The sequence below is a fragment of the Armigeres subalbatus genome, chromosome 2, assembly GCF_024139115.2.
Source record: "Armigeres subalbatus isolate Guangzhou_Male chromosome 2, GZ_Asu_2, whole genome shotgun sequence".
Taxonomy (NCBI): Eukaryota; Metazoa; Arthropoda; class Insecta; order Diptera; family Culicidae; genus Armigeres; species Armigeres subalbatus.
In genome coordinates this window covers 226,933,632-226,951,263 of record NC_085140.1, presented here as the reverse complement: position 1 = coordinate 226,951,263, position 17,632 = coordinate 226,933,632, and the positions used below count along the sequence as shown (strand labels likewise).

Sequence of the window (17,632 nt, the reverse complement as noted above, 5' to 3'; positions counted from 1 at the left end):
GTCTTCGAACATGATGAGGAAGTCTCGATACCCAGCAATGACAGTCAGCTCGCAGATTTTCTTCGTGGGCACTGCTTCTCCAGGGGACTAGCCACGGCGTTTGGATTTTACGTCCAGGAAGCACGTTGGATAGCGATGCTTATCACAAGTCCAATCAAATCGGCTTACGCGGTTTCCAGAATCGTTAAAAATCGGCCGAAAAATTAAAAAAAAACTTGACAGCCGGTTTTAACATTTTCCGATTGTGAAAAAAAAAACTTCGAACCAAACTGGCAATTCCGGGCAAGGCCGGGTACATGAAGCTAGTATTAGCATATCTTTGATTTTTATAGAACGGATGCAGAAATTTTTCTATTTTACTCTCCTATTTTCGTATATGACATTATGGGCCTCCTCTGGGACTTTTATAAAAAGTTTGTTTTTAGAGCGAACATATAATCTTTATGTATACCTAGACCTACTTTGTATACGAGAAAGGCAGTAAACGAACGCGCTGATTTAATTTAATAAATAAATTAATTTAAATTTAATAAATTTAATAAAATAAATTTAATATTATTCGGTGAAAATAAAGCAGATTTTATTGGAATTCAATTAAATTTACTATCTCAGGCTTTTCTCGATGGATTTTCAATTTTCTTAAACCATTCGGCCAAGAAAGAATCAATTTTTCATACCCGATGTACACTGAAGTCGTTATTAACGCAGATCGCTTTTTTGCGTTTTCAAAGCGGATTTCGGGATCTCACATTATAAAAATCGCAGTTTTTAGGCGTGTTTTGGGATTTACGCGATTTTTTACCCTGTTTTAAAACTGACTCCAGTGTGTTACTGTATTTAATGAATTGATGAAAACTTGTTTAGCAATCGGTTTTAGTAAATCAACCATTTCCATAAGAGCATCATGACCGTATAAAGCCACCGGAAAAATCAGAGTAATATACAGCGTGTCTTCGTTTGCAGGCTACGGAACTTAACTTGGTTACAAATTCCGTAATAAGCCCTATTAGAAACTGCAATACGCCTTTTCACTTCGCGGGTAACATCATTATCGCACGTCACTAATGTTCCAAGATACGCAAATTCTTCTACTACTTCAGATTTTTCACCATTCAGCACCATTTCACTACCACCACCACTAATGAACCCACATTGATTGCCAGCGACCGTGTACTTCGTTTCGCTGGGATTGAACGTGAGTCCAATCCTCGCTGTCTCCCTCTTCAAAGGCACAAAAGCCTTTTCCACGGCACGGCGATCAATCCCGTTAATATCGATATCGTCTGCAAATCCCAGGAGCATATGCGATCTTGTTATAACCGCTTCTTTACACACCAGCTCTCATAATCGCTCCATCGACCGCTATATTAAACAGCAGATTCGAGAGTGCATCACCCTGCTTCAATCCTTCTAAGGTAACAAATGATTTCGATATTTCATCCGCAACCCTTACTCTTGATTTCGATCCGTTCAACGTTATACGAATCAGCCGTATCAGTTTCATCGGAAAACCATGTTCTAGCATAATTTTCCATAATTCACTACGTTTCACTGAAAACCTATATGGTGCAAAACTTCATAAAGCTGCTCACTGCCATGTTTGAGAAGTTCAGTCGGAAGCTGGTCCTTCCCCGCAGCCTTTTTGTTTTTCAGCTCTTTAATAGCTTTTTTAACCATATCCAGTGTAGGCGACTCCGCAGCTTGTTCATCCTCACTGATATTTATTCTGTTCACCGATGCACCGTCACTTCGACTATTCATCAACGTCTCGAAGTGTTGCTACCACCTGGCAGCCACTTCGGTTTTATCTGGCAGCAAATTCCCTTGTTGGTCGTTGAACATGACGGAGACAACGCTGTCTTCCGCACGCCATTGGCAGTCTCATAAAACCTGATCGATCGGGTACTTGACACCAACATCCGGCTTCTAGCAACGTTCTTCTCGTCTGTCACTCTACATCGAACCAACCCGTCCTGGGACGCCTCTGTTCAGTGCTTACCACTTCTCTTGCTGTTGTGCTCACCGCTCCATGGATCGACTCCCATAGTTTGCCACCTTAGGTATAGCTGACGCGATACAGCATTTCGTTAATCAGCCGCTGGGTACTACCCGAGCAAAGCTTGAGAGCAAAACGATAGCTCGTTTTGATGTTGTGAAATCGCCGAATATAATTACTTAATTTGTTATCTTTTTGGTCGTTTTAATGGTTAAAATAACAAAATGTATAGCAGAAAAATCTTACTTTGACATCAAATCGAAAACAATTCCTGCTATCCATGAGAGCAAATCAAAAACTAAATTTGATATTGGTTCCGATAACAAAATAAGTACACAGTTTGATGTAAGATCATACAATTTAGAAATCTACAGCAAAATGAGCTCAAAATATGTAATCAATCATGATGATTCATATTTGAAAACAAATTATGATTTCAATTTGATGTCGAATTCAAAATGTGTTTTCTATATGCTCTCGTTATGTTTTCAGACTTTGTTCGGGTAGGCAGACGCTGTTTCAGCTGCACCTCCTGGTGAACAGACGCTCGAGGCGTACCTTCTCACTCTAGCTGATGTCAGAAGTACAACAGTGCCCAGGCTGCACTACCAGCTAAGTACACAACGCTTAGCAGGCGGTTGTCATCGGACGACCCGTGGAAGCGTGAGATAGAAACTTGTGGGGACCAGAACTATGTTGGGCGCTCCTTCCTAGATGTCAACCCACCAGTTTGCAGCCCTTTCTTTCCGGTTCATAGTCCTTTAAAAATGTTGGTCTAGAAATAATATACATTATATAGAGCTACGTAGTTCAACGTCACCCTTGTATACAACCCGATTGGGTTGCCCCTTGGAGTTTTTCATTTCCGCGGCGTATAAAACACGCAATGTACTTACTTGCACGATGGCTAATGCAAATTATGGAAGATCGCGCTAGTCTCGACCGGAGCAAAGCACAATGCAAGCGCATGAGCCACTGAACACCAATTAGATTTTTTTTTATTCATTTTTGCGACGACCAAAACACGCACTGTACTGACATGCCTGTTGGCTACTACATACTCCATACGTTATGAAATTACTTTACGAAAAGATGTTTTGGAAGGAAAGAAAATGGCTGAGAGCGTGCGTCTTTCGGTCGTCGGTTATGTTGTGCTACCACTACTACCATTCTCATCGTTGAAGACGATACTTTCATTCTCGCGCTACGATTATACAAGAACCTCTGTGATAAAAGGCACTGCCATAATACAGTAACTGATTGCCTTAATCGTTTTATAAAAGTGTAAAATACACAGCGAGAAATTTGTTTCAGTTTCAATTAAACATTTAGCGGATTCTGCAAATCTCTCCAGCAACTGTCAAAGTTCTACCGCCCGCCTGCAAACCTTCAAAACACTGATACAAAAAGGCTCTGAGGGCTGAGTAGGCTTTAAATATTGCAGATATCGACAAAATTTAATTTAAATAGGTATGTAGGTAACGGAGGAGAGCAGCTACGTAAATGTAGCCTTTTTAACTTTTTAGCAAATGAATGTAAGTAAGAACTTTTTGAAAATTTGTGCATAATTTATTTGTTACGGTTTGCTAGTTGTGGATGGAAACAAGAGGGATGTCAGTAAATTTTGCTTTTATTGGATGCCCTTGGTGTATATTCTGTGCTATAACAAGTTGTCGATTGTGTTTGTAGTGTTTCCAATTGTAGCAGTACATGTAGTAAAAGTAAATAAAATTTGAGGACGTTTATCGAGAATCAAATGCTATTGACATTAGGTATAACAAAATGTATTATATTAACAATATGATCCAGACTGACGAATTTGGGAAACAAATTGTATCCAATCTTGTTCAACGAATTACTATGTTTCAGCCATATGATTTTTTTAGTGCGCGGCTCAAAATCTGTGTATCCATTGTCGAAATCAATCTAAAAATGCTTTATGATGGATTTGAGTTGGTTTTCAAACACTTCTTGCACTCAATTGTATAAAGTAGCCTTTTAAGCTGAGTCATGGAAGAAATGATTTAAAAACTCTAACCCGTCATATGCACCAGTAAACCCTTTTCCATTAAATTGACGTTGCTGGTTATTCATCAGTACTGTTTCAAACATTTGTTGCAATTGCATTTCCGATGAAAAATTAAAATTGAATCGTCTTTAGTGGATTTCTAGCGGATTTACATATAAATGCACGCGTTTTTTATGCCCTTCATTATTAGTTTAAGAAACATTTATTGTACTAACTACCTTTTCCATTTAATGTTATTCAAGTTTTTCTCATACGACAGATTTTAATTTTGAGCGCTTCATTTTTTGCAAGTGTGAAAATTCAATGTATTTGGAATGCACTTATCTGATTTTAGCTTTATTCGTTGCTGTTATACTTGAAACGAAATGGTGAACATTTTGGTAATTGTTTGAAAAAATATTTTCCAAATAACATATTAGAGGTCAAATAAAAAAGGGTGCTGCCGTTTGCTGTAATATGTATTACGATTTGAAGAGTGGATTATATTGTTAAAATAAAACAATGATTGAATCTTAGAAAATAGTAATTAAATTAGAGTAATATTCCTAACAATCTGTTGTTATTTAACATTTCTATGTACAAGCGTAAGTCATGTTTATAAGAGTATGGTTGGTTCCTTGACCAAAACTAATAAATTAATAGTTTGTTAGAAGTTATTTTTTTTCTGGAGTGATGCTTTCAATAATTTCCAAAGAATTACGTTCTATAATGATCGAGTGCTTTATAAGTACTGCATTGTCAACGCGAGCCGTTTACTCAGATCTAACATGGAAAAATGCTACATTGATAAATGTTTCAGAATCAAATTCCTGGGTCTCCTGCCGAAATTTACTGAATTTGTCAGAAAAATTCTTCATCGGCTATTAATAAATTGTTTCATCTGGTATAGTTTAACTTTTCCACAGCTGATTTGAGGGCATCTTCGACGCTGCTATATACAGGAATATTTTGCCTTTTAGCTAGATCAATAAGGTACGTCCGACCTCGGTTGTAATCCTTAATTGCTGAACTAGACAGCTGAAAATTAAAAAAAATGATTGTATGCTTAAATTAGATCTTAATCAATTTACCTGAAATCCATTGATTCTACAATCATTCGGCAGCATTTCTACGCTTAGTACTATGTTATAGCCTAGTCCCATATAGTGCGCCGCCATTGTCATTGCGCCTAACGATCTGGTTTGGTTAGTGATCACGAAAAGTAGTATCCGACTTGCATCTATAATGGCTGGGTCAAAAATCAACTCATCATTTCTCATAATGTTAATTTCTCCAGTTTCATTGAAGTGGACAGAACTTTCCGGTCCTTCATGTAGAGTGGACGTGTAGAATGTAATATTTTTCGATTTCAGATAAGGCACTGCGTAATTTTGCCGCCAATTCGTCAGCATCCAACAACTGCCGCCAAGATATAAATCACGTATACTCAATCCATTTTTGACGCTATTGCCTGAAACATCATCTGTATTAGCTGATTCTGATGCGTTTTGTTCATTAGAATCCACTGGGTGCGGCCGTTGAACGCAGCAAACTTCTCCTGTGTGATTTTGTTGTGATGAGCTATTATAAATTTCTTTATCAGTTGTGCTCGATAGCGACTCACTGGTGAGTTCTGAAGCGGTTTTACTGCTTTTCTTTTTTTCTCCTTCACTGGATGCATGTACGTTGAATGGAGAATCTTTACCAGTATTAGAGTATGAAAGCTGCCCGGGATTTTTTGAAAAACTTGCTTCCAGTGTAAAATGTTTTCCTATATTAATTGGAGATGGTAGTACACGGCGATTCCAACCTGAAAATAGGTGTTAAACAATTAAGTTACTAAAGTACGAACTCTGAATTAATGCTTAATTTTGTTTAAATAAATAAAATATTGAACAGGATATTGCAGCCTCGAGGCTAAGTATTTACTAGGCTGTAGTTATTATTGCTGGAATAGACAACTGTGCGAAATTTTTGAGGTATCAAAAATGCCTACACGTCAATTTGGACAGTAGAAGCACAGTCCCAAACATTCTTCTCTGAAAAATTTCTTTTATGACGATCGTGATTAAATGTTGACACAAATGTGCATGAGTAATGATTAACGATAGACATGATTTATGAATAATGATTGAGGATAATCAAATTGAATGATACAGTCATTTTGAAATTTATTGACTTGAAATTCCGGAAGCATTATTAGGCTGTAAGATCTCTGGATGGGACATTTTTGATCGTTTGATGTTGGTTGATAGAAATGATTTTAAATTTCTATCAACCAACATTCTTAAAAAAAAGAATGTTGAAAATGAAATACAGCCTCCCTATTTTTTTTTTAATTTTCTTGTAGAATTCAACAAAATTTCCTTAGCTTTTTCTCCCAAGTTTCTTCAATTCCTCTCCAAAAATTCCTGGGATCAGCGAATTCTTCAAAATTTCCTTGTGAAATTTTTAGGAATATCCTTGCAAAATTCTTTGGAATATCCTCAGGAAACTATTACAAAATTCCTTGTCAAATTCTTGGAAATTTACCAGTGAATTCTTAAAAATATCCTAGGAATATTCTCCGGGATTTTCTCGGAGAATTCTTTAAGATTTTCTTGGGAAATTCTTTAGGATTTAGGGAGTGAGTGCTAGTAGTGGACCCCGTGCGTATAATGGACCCCCTGAACAAAATCCCAAATTAAACGCTGGAATCGACTATTTTCTGCAAACTTCCGTTGGGTGTAGTTGCTTCCAGAACAGGACATGTAACAGGACAGCAGTTCCATACATTTGTTATGAACAGGGAAACAGAAATTTAGTTATATTAACTAATTTGTAAATGTGAATATGCTTAAGGGTTCATTAGTAGCATACAAGGAGGGGTCCATTATAGGCACAAGGGACATGTGGGATTGGAACATGTAAATCAAAGGGGGGGGGGGCATAATACGTATATAAACAAACTCGACGTTGCGTATTATGGACCCGCGGTTGGCCATAATAGGAATGCTAGCTACATTATTTTAAAATGCTTTCTTTATTTGAAAAATGAATGTTTTGGCGAGTTTTATGTACCAAAAACGATGCTGGTACCTGTTGCTTGTCATCTGGTGCAGCAGAACTACAAGTTGTCAAGAGGCTCGCTCTAGCGAAGCGACTGAAGTAAATTTTAGTCGTTAAGGGGTCCACTACTAGAACTCACTCCCTACTCGGCAAATTCTTTAGAATTTTTTCGGTAAATTCATTAAAATTTCCTTGAAAAATTCTTCCGTCAAAATATTCTTTCAATTTTCTTCAAAATTTCCTTAGCAAAATTCCTATATGATTAAAGAATAATGAATGAACACGATGAATACGTTATTCTTTTCTCGGACCTGCCACTTTTAATATTTTTCAATACTAAAATAGAATCATACATTACAAGTTAATAATCTTTTTATTTATTCACTAGCAGATCCGACGAACTTCGTTTCACCTAAAATTAATTTAACCTCTGATTAATTCTTGAGTTACGACGAAATTGTTGTTTCATTTGTATGTGAGCCTTCCCAAATGGGGAGGGGTCTCGAACCATCTTAAGAATATTCCCCGGCCTTCAAAACCTCTGCATACAAATTTTAACGACGATAGGTTCAGTAGTTTCAGATTCTATAAGGTTCAGGAAGGGGTTATATGCCCCATCTACAAGAAAGGCGACAAACTGGAGTGTGAGAACTTTCGAGCGATCACCATCTTTAATGCCGCCTACAAAGTGATATCCCAGATCATCTTCCGTCGTCTATCACCATTAGTGAACGAGTTCGTGGGAAGTTATCAAGCCGGCTTCGTTGACGGCCGCTCGACAACGGACCAGATCTTTACTGTACGGCAAATCCTTCAAAAATGCCGTGAATACCAGGTCCCAACGCACCATCTGTTCGTTGATTTCAAGGCAGCATACGACAGTATAGACCACGTAGAGCTATGGAAAATTATGAACGAGAACAGCTTCCCTGGGAAGCTTACCAGGCTGATCAGAGCAACGATGGATGGTGTGCAAAACTGTGTGAAGATTTCGGGCGAACACTCCAGTTCGTTCGAATCGCGCCGGGGACTAAGACAAGGTGATGGACTTTCGTGCCTGTTGTTCAACATTGCGCTAGAAGGTGTCATGCGGAGAGCCGGGTGTAACAGCCGGGGTACGATTTTCAACAGATCCAGTCAATTTATTTGCTTCGCGGATGACATGGACATTGTCGGCCGAACATTTGCAAAGGTGGCAGAACTGTACACCCGCCTGAAACGTGAAGCAACAAAAGTTGGACTGGAAGTGAATGCGTCAAAGACAAAGTACATGCTTGTGGGCGGAACCGAGCGCGACAGGGCCCGCCTGGGAAGCAGTGTTACGATAGACGGGGATACCTTCGAGGTGGTCGAGGAATTCGTCTACCTCGGATCCTTGCTAACGGCTGACAACAACGTTAGTCGTGAAATACGAAGGCGCATCATCTGTGGAAGTCGGGCTTACTACGGGCTCCAGGAGAAACTGTGGTCGAAAAAGATTCGCCACCGCACCAAACGTGTCATGTACAAGACGCTTACCGGTTGTTCTCTACGGACATGAAACATGGACAATGCTCGAGGAGGACTTGCAAGCACTTGCAGTATTCGAGAGACGGGTGCTTAGGACCATCTTTGGCGGTGTGCAAGAAGACGGTGTGTGGAGGCGAAGAATGAACCATGAGCTCGCCCAACTCTACGGCGAACCCAGTATCCAGAAGGTAGCTAAAGCCGGAAGGGTACGATGGGCAGGACATGTTGCAAGAATGCCGGACAGCAACCCTGCAAAGATAGTGTTCGCTTCCGATCCGGCAGGTACGAGACGGCGTGGAGCGCAGCGAGCGAGATGGGCAGACCAGGTGCAAAACGACTTGGCGAGTGGGGCGTATCCGAGGATGGAGAGATGCGACCTCGAACCGTGTATTGTGGCGTCAAATTGTTGATTCAGTGTTATCTGTTTAGATGTTAACTAAATAAATGAAATGAAAGGTTCAGACAGAAATTAATTTATACATATAGATTTATTTTATACCACTTTAAAACAACATAAGTAATCTGATAATGATTTCCGAAGTATATGTCGCTACCTATGCACTATATAATTTTAACACCAATGAACATAATTATTCCCTGGCAAAAAACTGTTTGAGAGCGTTTTTAAACGTAAACCGTCATCAAACAAATAGATATCTAATCAGAAAAGAAAGATTTTGATCTACATTTAGAAAAACGGAAATTAATTGAAGACACAAGCGAGAGTCGCAAACGAGTTAAAACTCTTCAAAATATTCCATTAGAGGATTTACGAACTTCTCCATCCGACGTCGCCCAAGCCCAACACATCATCGACGCCATCGGATATTGCTACTACATCACGGGATTATCCGGGGCCCAGCATTGTTGTCACAGGTGATTGCCAAGAACGTATATGTCCTGCCGAAGCTGGCTACATGTATACTAACATGTAACTGGCTAACATGTAATGGACACCCAAACCTTAGTCACAGAATTCACTTCTACATCTCCTTTTGATCGCCCTACTTCTGGCAAACCTACTGTGCCAACGCCCAACTCATTTGTCACAGGTAACTACCAAGAACGTATATGTCCTGCTGAAGCAGGTTATGGCACTACACAACTGATAAGTTTTTCATCGAATCCCAGACCCGACTCTCAAGCCGACAGTAACAAAGACTGGTCCCGCTGATGTCATAAGCAATAGAGCTGTTCCGTCAAGCAGCATTTCCAACTATACGGTGCTAGGCCCTCCACCAACAGCAATTCAACAACATGTGCCTCGTCCGGACGGGAATGGTTGACATTTCTTTTACAATTCATTCTTCCATGCAATAACAGAAAAACAAAATCGCGGCAGCCGCAGCAGCAGCCATGCCAAGCAGACGACAGTCAGCTCACATTTTTTTTTGAAGAACTGTTTCGGCTTGTTTGATGCATGAAATTTGACTGGATAAAATGTAAATATTCGCATAATCAGAGTATTTTAATGTACATTTCCCAACACTGAGTCGTCCGTGCTTGATGAATCCTAGTACCAATACCAGTGGTGAAATTTATCAACCATGCCTGCTGAGTGTGATTCTTTGTTTTGTATTTTTATCTGCTCCTCTTTGCCTCTGATGATGCCTCTCAGTTAGAAAGACAAAGCAGGAGTAGCTTAGCCAATTCGGGTTTCCAACAGCGGGCTGAAGCTGATGATCATTGGCAAAAATTTCCTGTCTATTTCTTTCAAGTGATAGTATTCACCCATGCATTTATTACGCATTGCAAGAAAAATTGTTAGTCCTGGAAAATTCGAAGCGCCTCCAATGAATATTTTCCGGGTTTTTGATCAAAGGCAGCTAATGCTAAATTTGTGATGCACGGCATACAAAAAACAAGGTAGGCTCATCACGTATGTAAACATTCAGTTTGAATGTAAACATGTGACGTCACTGCTATCTTCGCACAAGCTGGACCGAGACGATGCTCTACGATCGCAGCATGCTTACTTTTGTACTCCAACATGTGACGATAAAATATGCGTCACATTCGAAGTGTCATTTTTCTAACGAGCCTACCTTGTTTTCTGTTTACCGTGTTTGTGATGTATTGTTTATATTTATATCTATGACATTTCTATATTCAACTTGCCTAGGACGTGGTTAGGTTTTAACAGAGAGCTCTTGTAATTTTCGATGAAAAGCTGCTTGTATCAGTTGGGGGAGGACCTACCACAAGGCTGACCAAGAAAGGCTGTCCAGACTGTTTCGAGCACTGAGCCGCTAAGCGACCAGTCCTATATACTTCGGGTTAGTGCTGATGATCAGTCCTTACATGTTATGTACGCGTGTAAACACGTCATTCAACTTTCTGGGCTTCATGACAGTTGCTTTGGCATCATGTTCAATCCAACGCACACTTTGTATGATTTTTAATTTTTTTTATTTTTTTTTTATTTCCGCTAAGCTATCCAAATTTTTCTTTTTCTCCGTAATATATAGGGCCGTCACTTTCACGCACCAGCGAGTGAACTGAATGGACTGTCACTGCAGGCTGCGATGAGAAAAGAGGCCTTTTGTTTATTTTATTTTTGATTGTTGCTGCTAACCATTTTTAGTTCTCACTGCTAGGAAATGAGTGTGAACAGGCAATTGTATTAATATTCTACAAATCTCAGTCACTGATATTGACGATTACACACCATCACCACTGACGATTACGAATCCGTACTGGTATGTGTCGCAGCCACTAGCGGGTCGATTGCCATCGACCCTCCCGAACGGCCAACATACCAGACATCAGTTAACACCTCTAGTGCTGCGGCCACACAAGCTCCAACAATGAAGCAGTTCTACATCAAGCCTTTTGACCCCTCTACATCGAATGCAGATGTCAGCAGTTATATTCAATACCGTACCGGCTGGAACAGTGACCAATTTTCCTGCCATAGACTATCCTCAAACTCCAGCTCAACAGATCGCCCGAAAAGTTTCACCTCATTCAGAGTTGTGGTCAGTCTGCCGTTTCACGCCATGCCAACGACATCACATCGTCTCCGCAGCTGAATAACAGTACCGCCTCTAAAAGTCAGCTTCTGGTTTATTACCAGAATATTGGTGGAATGAATACCACTATAGCAGATTACTCCTTGGCATGCAACGACTGCAATTTGGATATAGTTGCACTGGCTAAAACGTGGCCTAACGATAACACATTCTCTCAACAAATTTTTGGACCATACTATTCTGTCCATCGCTGTGATCGTTTCAGTTCAAATAGCATTAAACGAACTGAAGGAGGATACAACTGTTAAGGAGGAGCTGTTAATTCTCGCTTGTCATCTAAATTACTTCTTCCACCGTCTGGAACCTCCGTTGAACAAGTATGGGTTAGTGTGTTATTTCCGTCGTGGACGATCTATGTGTGTGTGTGATTTATATATCACCGGATCATTCCAACGATGCAGAACTAATAGAGGCTCATCTAGATTCATTAACATGGATATAAAGAAGGCCAATTACCATATCATAATTTTGGGCGACTTTAACTATTCTTCCATTGAATGGATGCAAAATCATTTTGGCTTTTTGCAACCAAATTCAAGCCAATCGCTCTCAGTGATCTACACTTCAAACTTCTCGATGCTTATAGCGTTGCTGGACTCGTTCAAATTAACGGAGTTGTCAACCAAAGCAATCGTTCACTTGATCTTACTTTCGTAAGCAGTGAACTTCTTCACTTATGCGATCTAACTGATGCACCGGCTCCTCTAGTTAAAGACGTTAGGTATCACCCTTCAATGCTGATGACTCTACCGTTTCCAGGAATAGAAATTTCACAGTTTTCCTACAACTACAAAAAAGGAACTACAGATCGTTGAACCAGTTTCTACGCAAAATTGAATGGAACACGCTACTGCAGAACTGTGATATTAACGAAGCAACAACTCTACTTTCCAACATCTTGATGTACGCAGTTGATCAGTACGTTCCCAAAACCAACGCCAACATATCCTGAAGAAGCTAAAATCAAAAAAGCTAACCGCGTTGAAACGTTATTGTAAAGACCGTACCGCTATTAGCAAATAACAATGCATTTCCATTAATAATGGTTGTAAACGGCAACTACGGAAAAATTCAAGCTTCCCCCTCAGGGTAACCAAGGATAAAACCGAAGCCTCAATAGTCGGAGATGTGGTTGATCTTTTCCGTGATTAAATCAATGGAGTATTTGTAAAGGAATTCATTTCAGACGCCAACATTTGCGCGGCCTTTTCAAACGTTCCCTTATTACTGGACACTGGACCTTTTCCCTTAATTACCTCCCAGCAATTTTAAATGGCCTGCGAAAAATTGAAATCTTCCACAAATCCAGGCCCAGACGGCATTTTATCATTGGTTTTTAAAACATGTGTGAGTGTGACATCTATCGCTCAGCCACTGGTCAGGATTATGAATCTGTTGCTATCAAGTGGTATTTTTCCAGTCTGTTGGAAAAAATCCTTTGTATTTCCGGTAAAAGTGCGATAGGCGACTGGTTTCCAACTACCGTGGAATCGCGTCTTTGTGTGCAACTTAAAAGTTATTTGAGTTACTTGTCCTCGACGTCATGACGCACCATTGCTCCAGTTATATTATGGGACATCAACACGGGTTCACACCAAAAACGGTAAACTTCAACTGGTTCTCTACACAAGCTCAATAATCCAGGAAATGGAGCGAGGCAGCCAAACCGACGCAATCTACACGGATTTCTCAGCTGCCTTTGATAAAATAAACCATAAAATCGCAGTAGCTAAACTCTCCCGCCTAGGATTCAATGGAAGTTTTCTAAAATTGACTGACCGGACAATGCAGGTTATGCTCGGTGACTGCACATCATCTCCTTTCAATGTCACATCTGGGGTTTCTCAGAGCTTATTTTTCTGCTGTACCTCAACGATGTACGCTTCGCATTAGGCTGTCACAGATTATCTTTCGCTGACGACTTCAAGCTATATTATACCGTAAACCAAGATTGTAACACTATCTTTCTACAAAATCAGCTCAACATCTTCGCCAAATGGTGTGAAATTAATAGAATGGTTCTAAAGCCTGCCAAATGCTCGATGATAACATTTTCGCGAAAGCATAATCCAATTTGTTATGAATACACTTTACAAGGAGTCGCTCTTCAACGTGCCAGCGTAATAAGGGACCTTGGCGTTATTTTAGACTCCAAAATGTCGTTCAAGGATCATATATCTTGTGTAGTAGCGAAGGCACCGTCACAGCTTGGACTATTATTTCAAGTGACCAAACAATTCAAAGACGTGTATTGTCTCAAAGCTTTATATTGTTCGCCGGTACGTTCTATCCTTGAATATGGATCATCCGTTTGGGCCACTTTCTACCAAAATGGAATCCAACGAATAGAGGCAGCGCGGAAAAAGTTTGTTCGGTTTGCTTTGAGGCATCTGCCGTGGAACGATCCTCTAAATCTTCCTAGATAGGAAGATAGGTGCAGACTGAACTGGATCTCTTGAGAATTCGTCGTGATGCTTCGAAGGCAATATTTATCTCTGATCTTCTTACCTTCCACTTTGACTGTCTTGGCATACTTAGAATGCTGAACATCCGCATCAGAAGCCGTCGTAATATTCGCGCCAACACATTTCTAAATGTTCCAGTAACCAGGACCAACTACGGATATAACGCGCCACTAATTAGTATGTGTCGTGTATTTAATGAGTGTTTTTGTGCATTTGATTTTGGCCTGCCTAGGACGACTATAAGAAAACATATTTTAGGATTTTTAACGTGTTAGCATCAGTGTTTGTTTAACCTATGTCAGTAGGGTTGAAAGGTGTACCTATACACGATAGAGATGAGACTGCGAAGCCGTGTTACTCATAATTTATGGTTGATGATAGAATTATGAATTAATAAAACAGACAATTCGGTGGAACCTCTGAACTCCTGGATCGATTCTAACCAAATTTGGTACACACGTTTTCTTTCCTGAGGGGAAGATTATAGATGGGATGGGAGAGTCATCAAAAAAGGGGGAAGAGTGTGGAGAGAGGAATCGAACGGTTAATTGAAACTTCTGAACCCCTCCACTGATTTGAACCAAATTTAATACACATATTCATTACCCGATTATGGATGGGGGTGTTGGGGGATGTGAATTCAAAATTAACATTTCATTACAATTTTGCAGCCTCTTGACCGGTTTCAACCAAATTTGGGACACATTATTTCTGTTCTGAAAGCGAATTATAGAAAGTAGGAACCTTTTTTTGATCAGGAGAAGTGTTTTTTCTCAGGGAACGAGTAGTTTAAGTGAATGCATTGAACGACTTGAAGTTATTAAGAAGGCAGAAGACTGAAAAAAGGAAAAAGAAGAAAATAGAATATGTAGGAAAAGAAGGAATTAAGGAAAAAAGAAGGAAGGAAGAAAAAAGGAGGATGAAAAAGGAAGAAAAAAGAAACAAAGAAAGAACAAAATAGTAAGAAAAAAGGAGAAAAAAGACAGGAAAAAAAGAATAAAGGAGGAAAATATGAGAAAAAGCAAAGAAGAAGAGAGAAAATCGGACTTCTCTAAAAAAGGAAAAAAGTAGAAGTTAAAAGGGGGTCGAAGATAGAAATAAGATTTCCTTTGTGTCATTTGTGTGAGTTGTGTTTTCCAACCTATTGTATTATTAAGCTAAACGACATTCGACCAAATAGCCTTACACCAAGTAGGACACAAACACAAACCAGTACAACCACTTGATAGAGAAACCGATCACACATCCATCTTTCTGTCAATCTATCTACTTGTGTGCGTTTGATGCTGACATTTAAATTGCATTGTTTACTTTCAATCCCGAGCAAAGCCGGGTACATGAGGCTAGTAATAGTATGAGCAATGCTTCTCTCAATAGATATTTGATCCACTAGAACCATTTTCAAGTTTAAAAAAAAATCCAATAAAATGATTGTTTGTTCTCAACGTAGTAGTTTGTTAAGTATCCTCTTTATTTTATTTTGCCTTGTGTTGTCAGTAGCTGAGAAGTGAGTGTCCATTATCAAGGGGCTCAATTCGAGCTGTTTATTTGAGAGAGAACGGAGGAAAAAAAATAAGTTACTTATGATTATTAAAAGGTGCGTGGGAAGACTTTCGGCTAAGGGTCTAAAGAGCGGGACCTTGTCATAATGCTTTATTCATTCTGAACTTTATGAGAAGAACAAAACAAAAACTACATTGAAGCCGATACTGTATTGCTTCTCGATAGTCCTGGAGTAATTCAACAGGTATGTACCTTTTTTTTATTCGTATATTTATTTGGAAGGCACTCTGTGTTCTTAACCGCTACTGTGCCGTAATCTACTGTGGTACTCTGCTGTACAGAGTTCACACAGAATCTATTTTTAGATGTCCATAATTCATTATTGTTGTCGTTGCCAGTCCATATCATCGTGAGTCCATTGTGTTCATGTGTCCATGTGGTGAATCCAGTGATCGTTGCTTTGTTCGGTTGCCATTAATCGAAGTACGTTGGAGGAATGCCTCCGAGAAGAACAGATTTGTCAGTCGTCATTAGGCAGCCGTGTCGGTGAGGCGCGTTCCCCAAAACGCCACCGTACGGACTGCGCTTCTGGCGACTGACAAGGGTTTGGTGGAGGGGCTGGGAATCGAACCCATGACCATTCGCTTATGAGGCGACCGTGTAGCCAACTACGCTACGGGACCCCCTATGTACGTACCTATACACTAAAAATAACGGGTAACACTACAATAGACCGAATACCTGGTCGCAGTGTCACACCCGAACAAGAACAATTAAAACGTCGATTAACACCTTTTAAAGGCAATATAATGTTCACTGATAAGTTCAATTCTTGAAAATTCCTCTGTTGCTTGGGCATCAAACAGCGTAACATAAAATCTGAGAATCGAAAGTGTCCAGAAACTATTAGTTAGGTTCGCATTGAGAAAATCCACCAGATCGGAAGATCTTTTGTTTTGCTTTTGATTTTGGAGTTTAACTCTCAGTTTGTGAATCAATTGTAACGAAATAACCTTATTTAAGACACTATTCTTGCTATCCATTGCGACTATCTAAGTGCGAAGTGTAGAAAATCTGGTCCTAATGTTAGTTTATTTTCCAATGAAACTAATAATATGAATCTCTAACCCCGGGTCCCAAAACCGCCAGGCAGTCAAACGTCACGCCAAACTTGATAATTCTTGATTGGCACATGCTTTCGGTTCAGTACTCCGATCATTTTTCACTGATCGATAAAAATGTCGACTGTGGAGTATGTTTTTAAATAGTCGTAAGTGTGTTGGGCCTCCAGTAGCCTTGCGAGCAAAGGCGTAGGATCCAGATTCCAGAGATGGCGAGTTCGATACTCGATCTGGTCTAGGATGTTTTCGTTTAACTCAGAACTAATGAGATAACCGCAGGATTCGTTTATATAGAATCAAAAAACGCAGGTTGGAGTTATAAATTTGCATTTATGACTATTTGACATTTGTAGGAGAAATTGAACAAACAAACAAACTAAACAGCTATGAGGCACGCTGCCGACTAATTGGTTTGAATCTGTTAAGTGATCGTCGAGACGTATCCAAGGCGTTGTTCGTTTCAGATCTTCTACAATCGAGAATTGATTGCCCCACTCTGCTTTCTCAATTGAACCTTAATATACCCTACCGTTCACTTCGATCAACTCCTTTCATTTTTTTGAGAAGAGCTCGCACAAATTATGCGCAAAACGAGCCTTTCACTAGCATGTGTCGCACTTTCAATCGTTGCTCTACCGCGTTTGATTTTCATCTTTCCCGGTGTATTCTTCGGAAAAACTTCACTATACTCCTCTCTACATCCGACAGTATTACACATTAGGCCAGGTAGCTTTATAGATGTATTTTTTTGTATAACATTAAGTAATTAGGAAGTTAAGTTTAAGCAAAATTATGTATCATTTGGAAATATTGTTATCTGTTGATATAAAAGAAGAGGAGGTTTTGCGCCCGTTTGAGAAAGATTTCATGAATAATTCTACTCAAACGGGCTTTTCCCTGCTCCAAATAAAGAAATAAAGAAATAATAAAGAAATAAATCATCAAAATGA

The 17,632-nt window shown here is 39.6% G+C and overlaps 1 protein-coding gene across 4 annotated transcripts in view; it reads right to left on the bottom strand.

The window, feature by feature from the left end:
- Positions 1-3,608: 3,608 nt before the first annotated feature.
- The window catches only part of LOC134211811 (uncharacterized), a 40,631-nt gene continuing 26,607 nt past the window's right edge, over positions 3,609-17,632 (bottom strand). For all 4 annotated transcript variants that reach the window (XM_062689084.1, XM_062689081.1, XM_062689083.1 and 1 more), the window contains 2 exons: positions 5,096-5,814; positions 3,609-5,042 (listed from right to left, as the gene is read on the bottom strand). In XM_062689084.1, the coding sequence (XP_062545068.1) occupies positions 4,902-5,042; positions 5,096-5,814 (860 nt within the window). In that variant the 3' untranslated portion in view covers positions 3,609-4,901. The remainder of the gene's footprint in view (positions 5,043-5,095; positions 5,815-17,632) is intronic.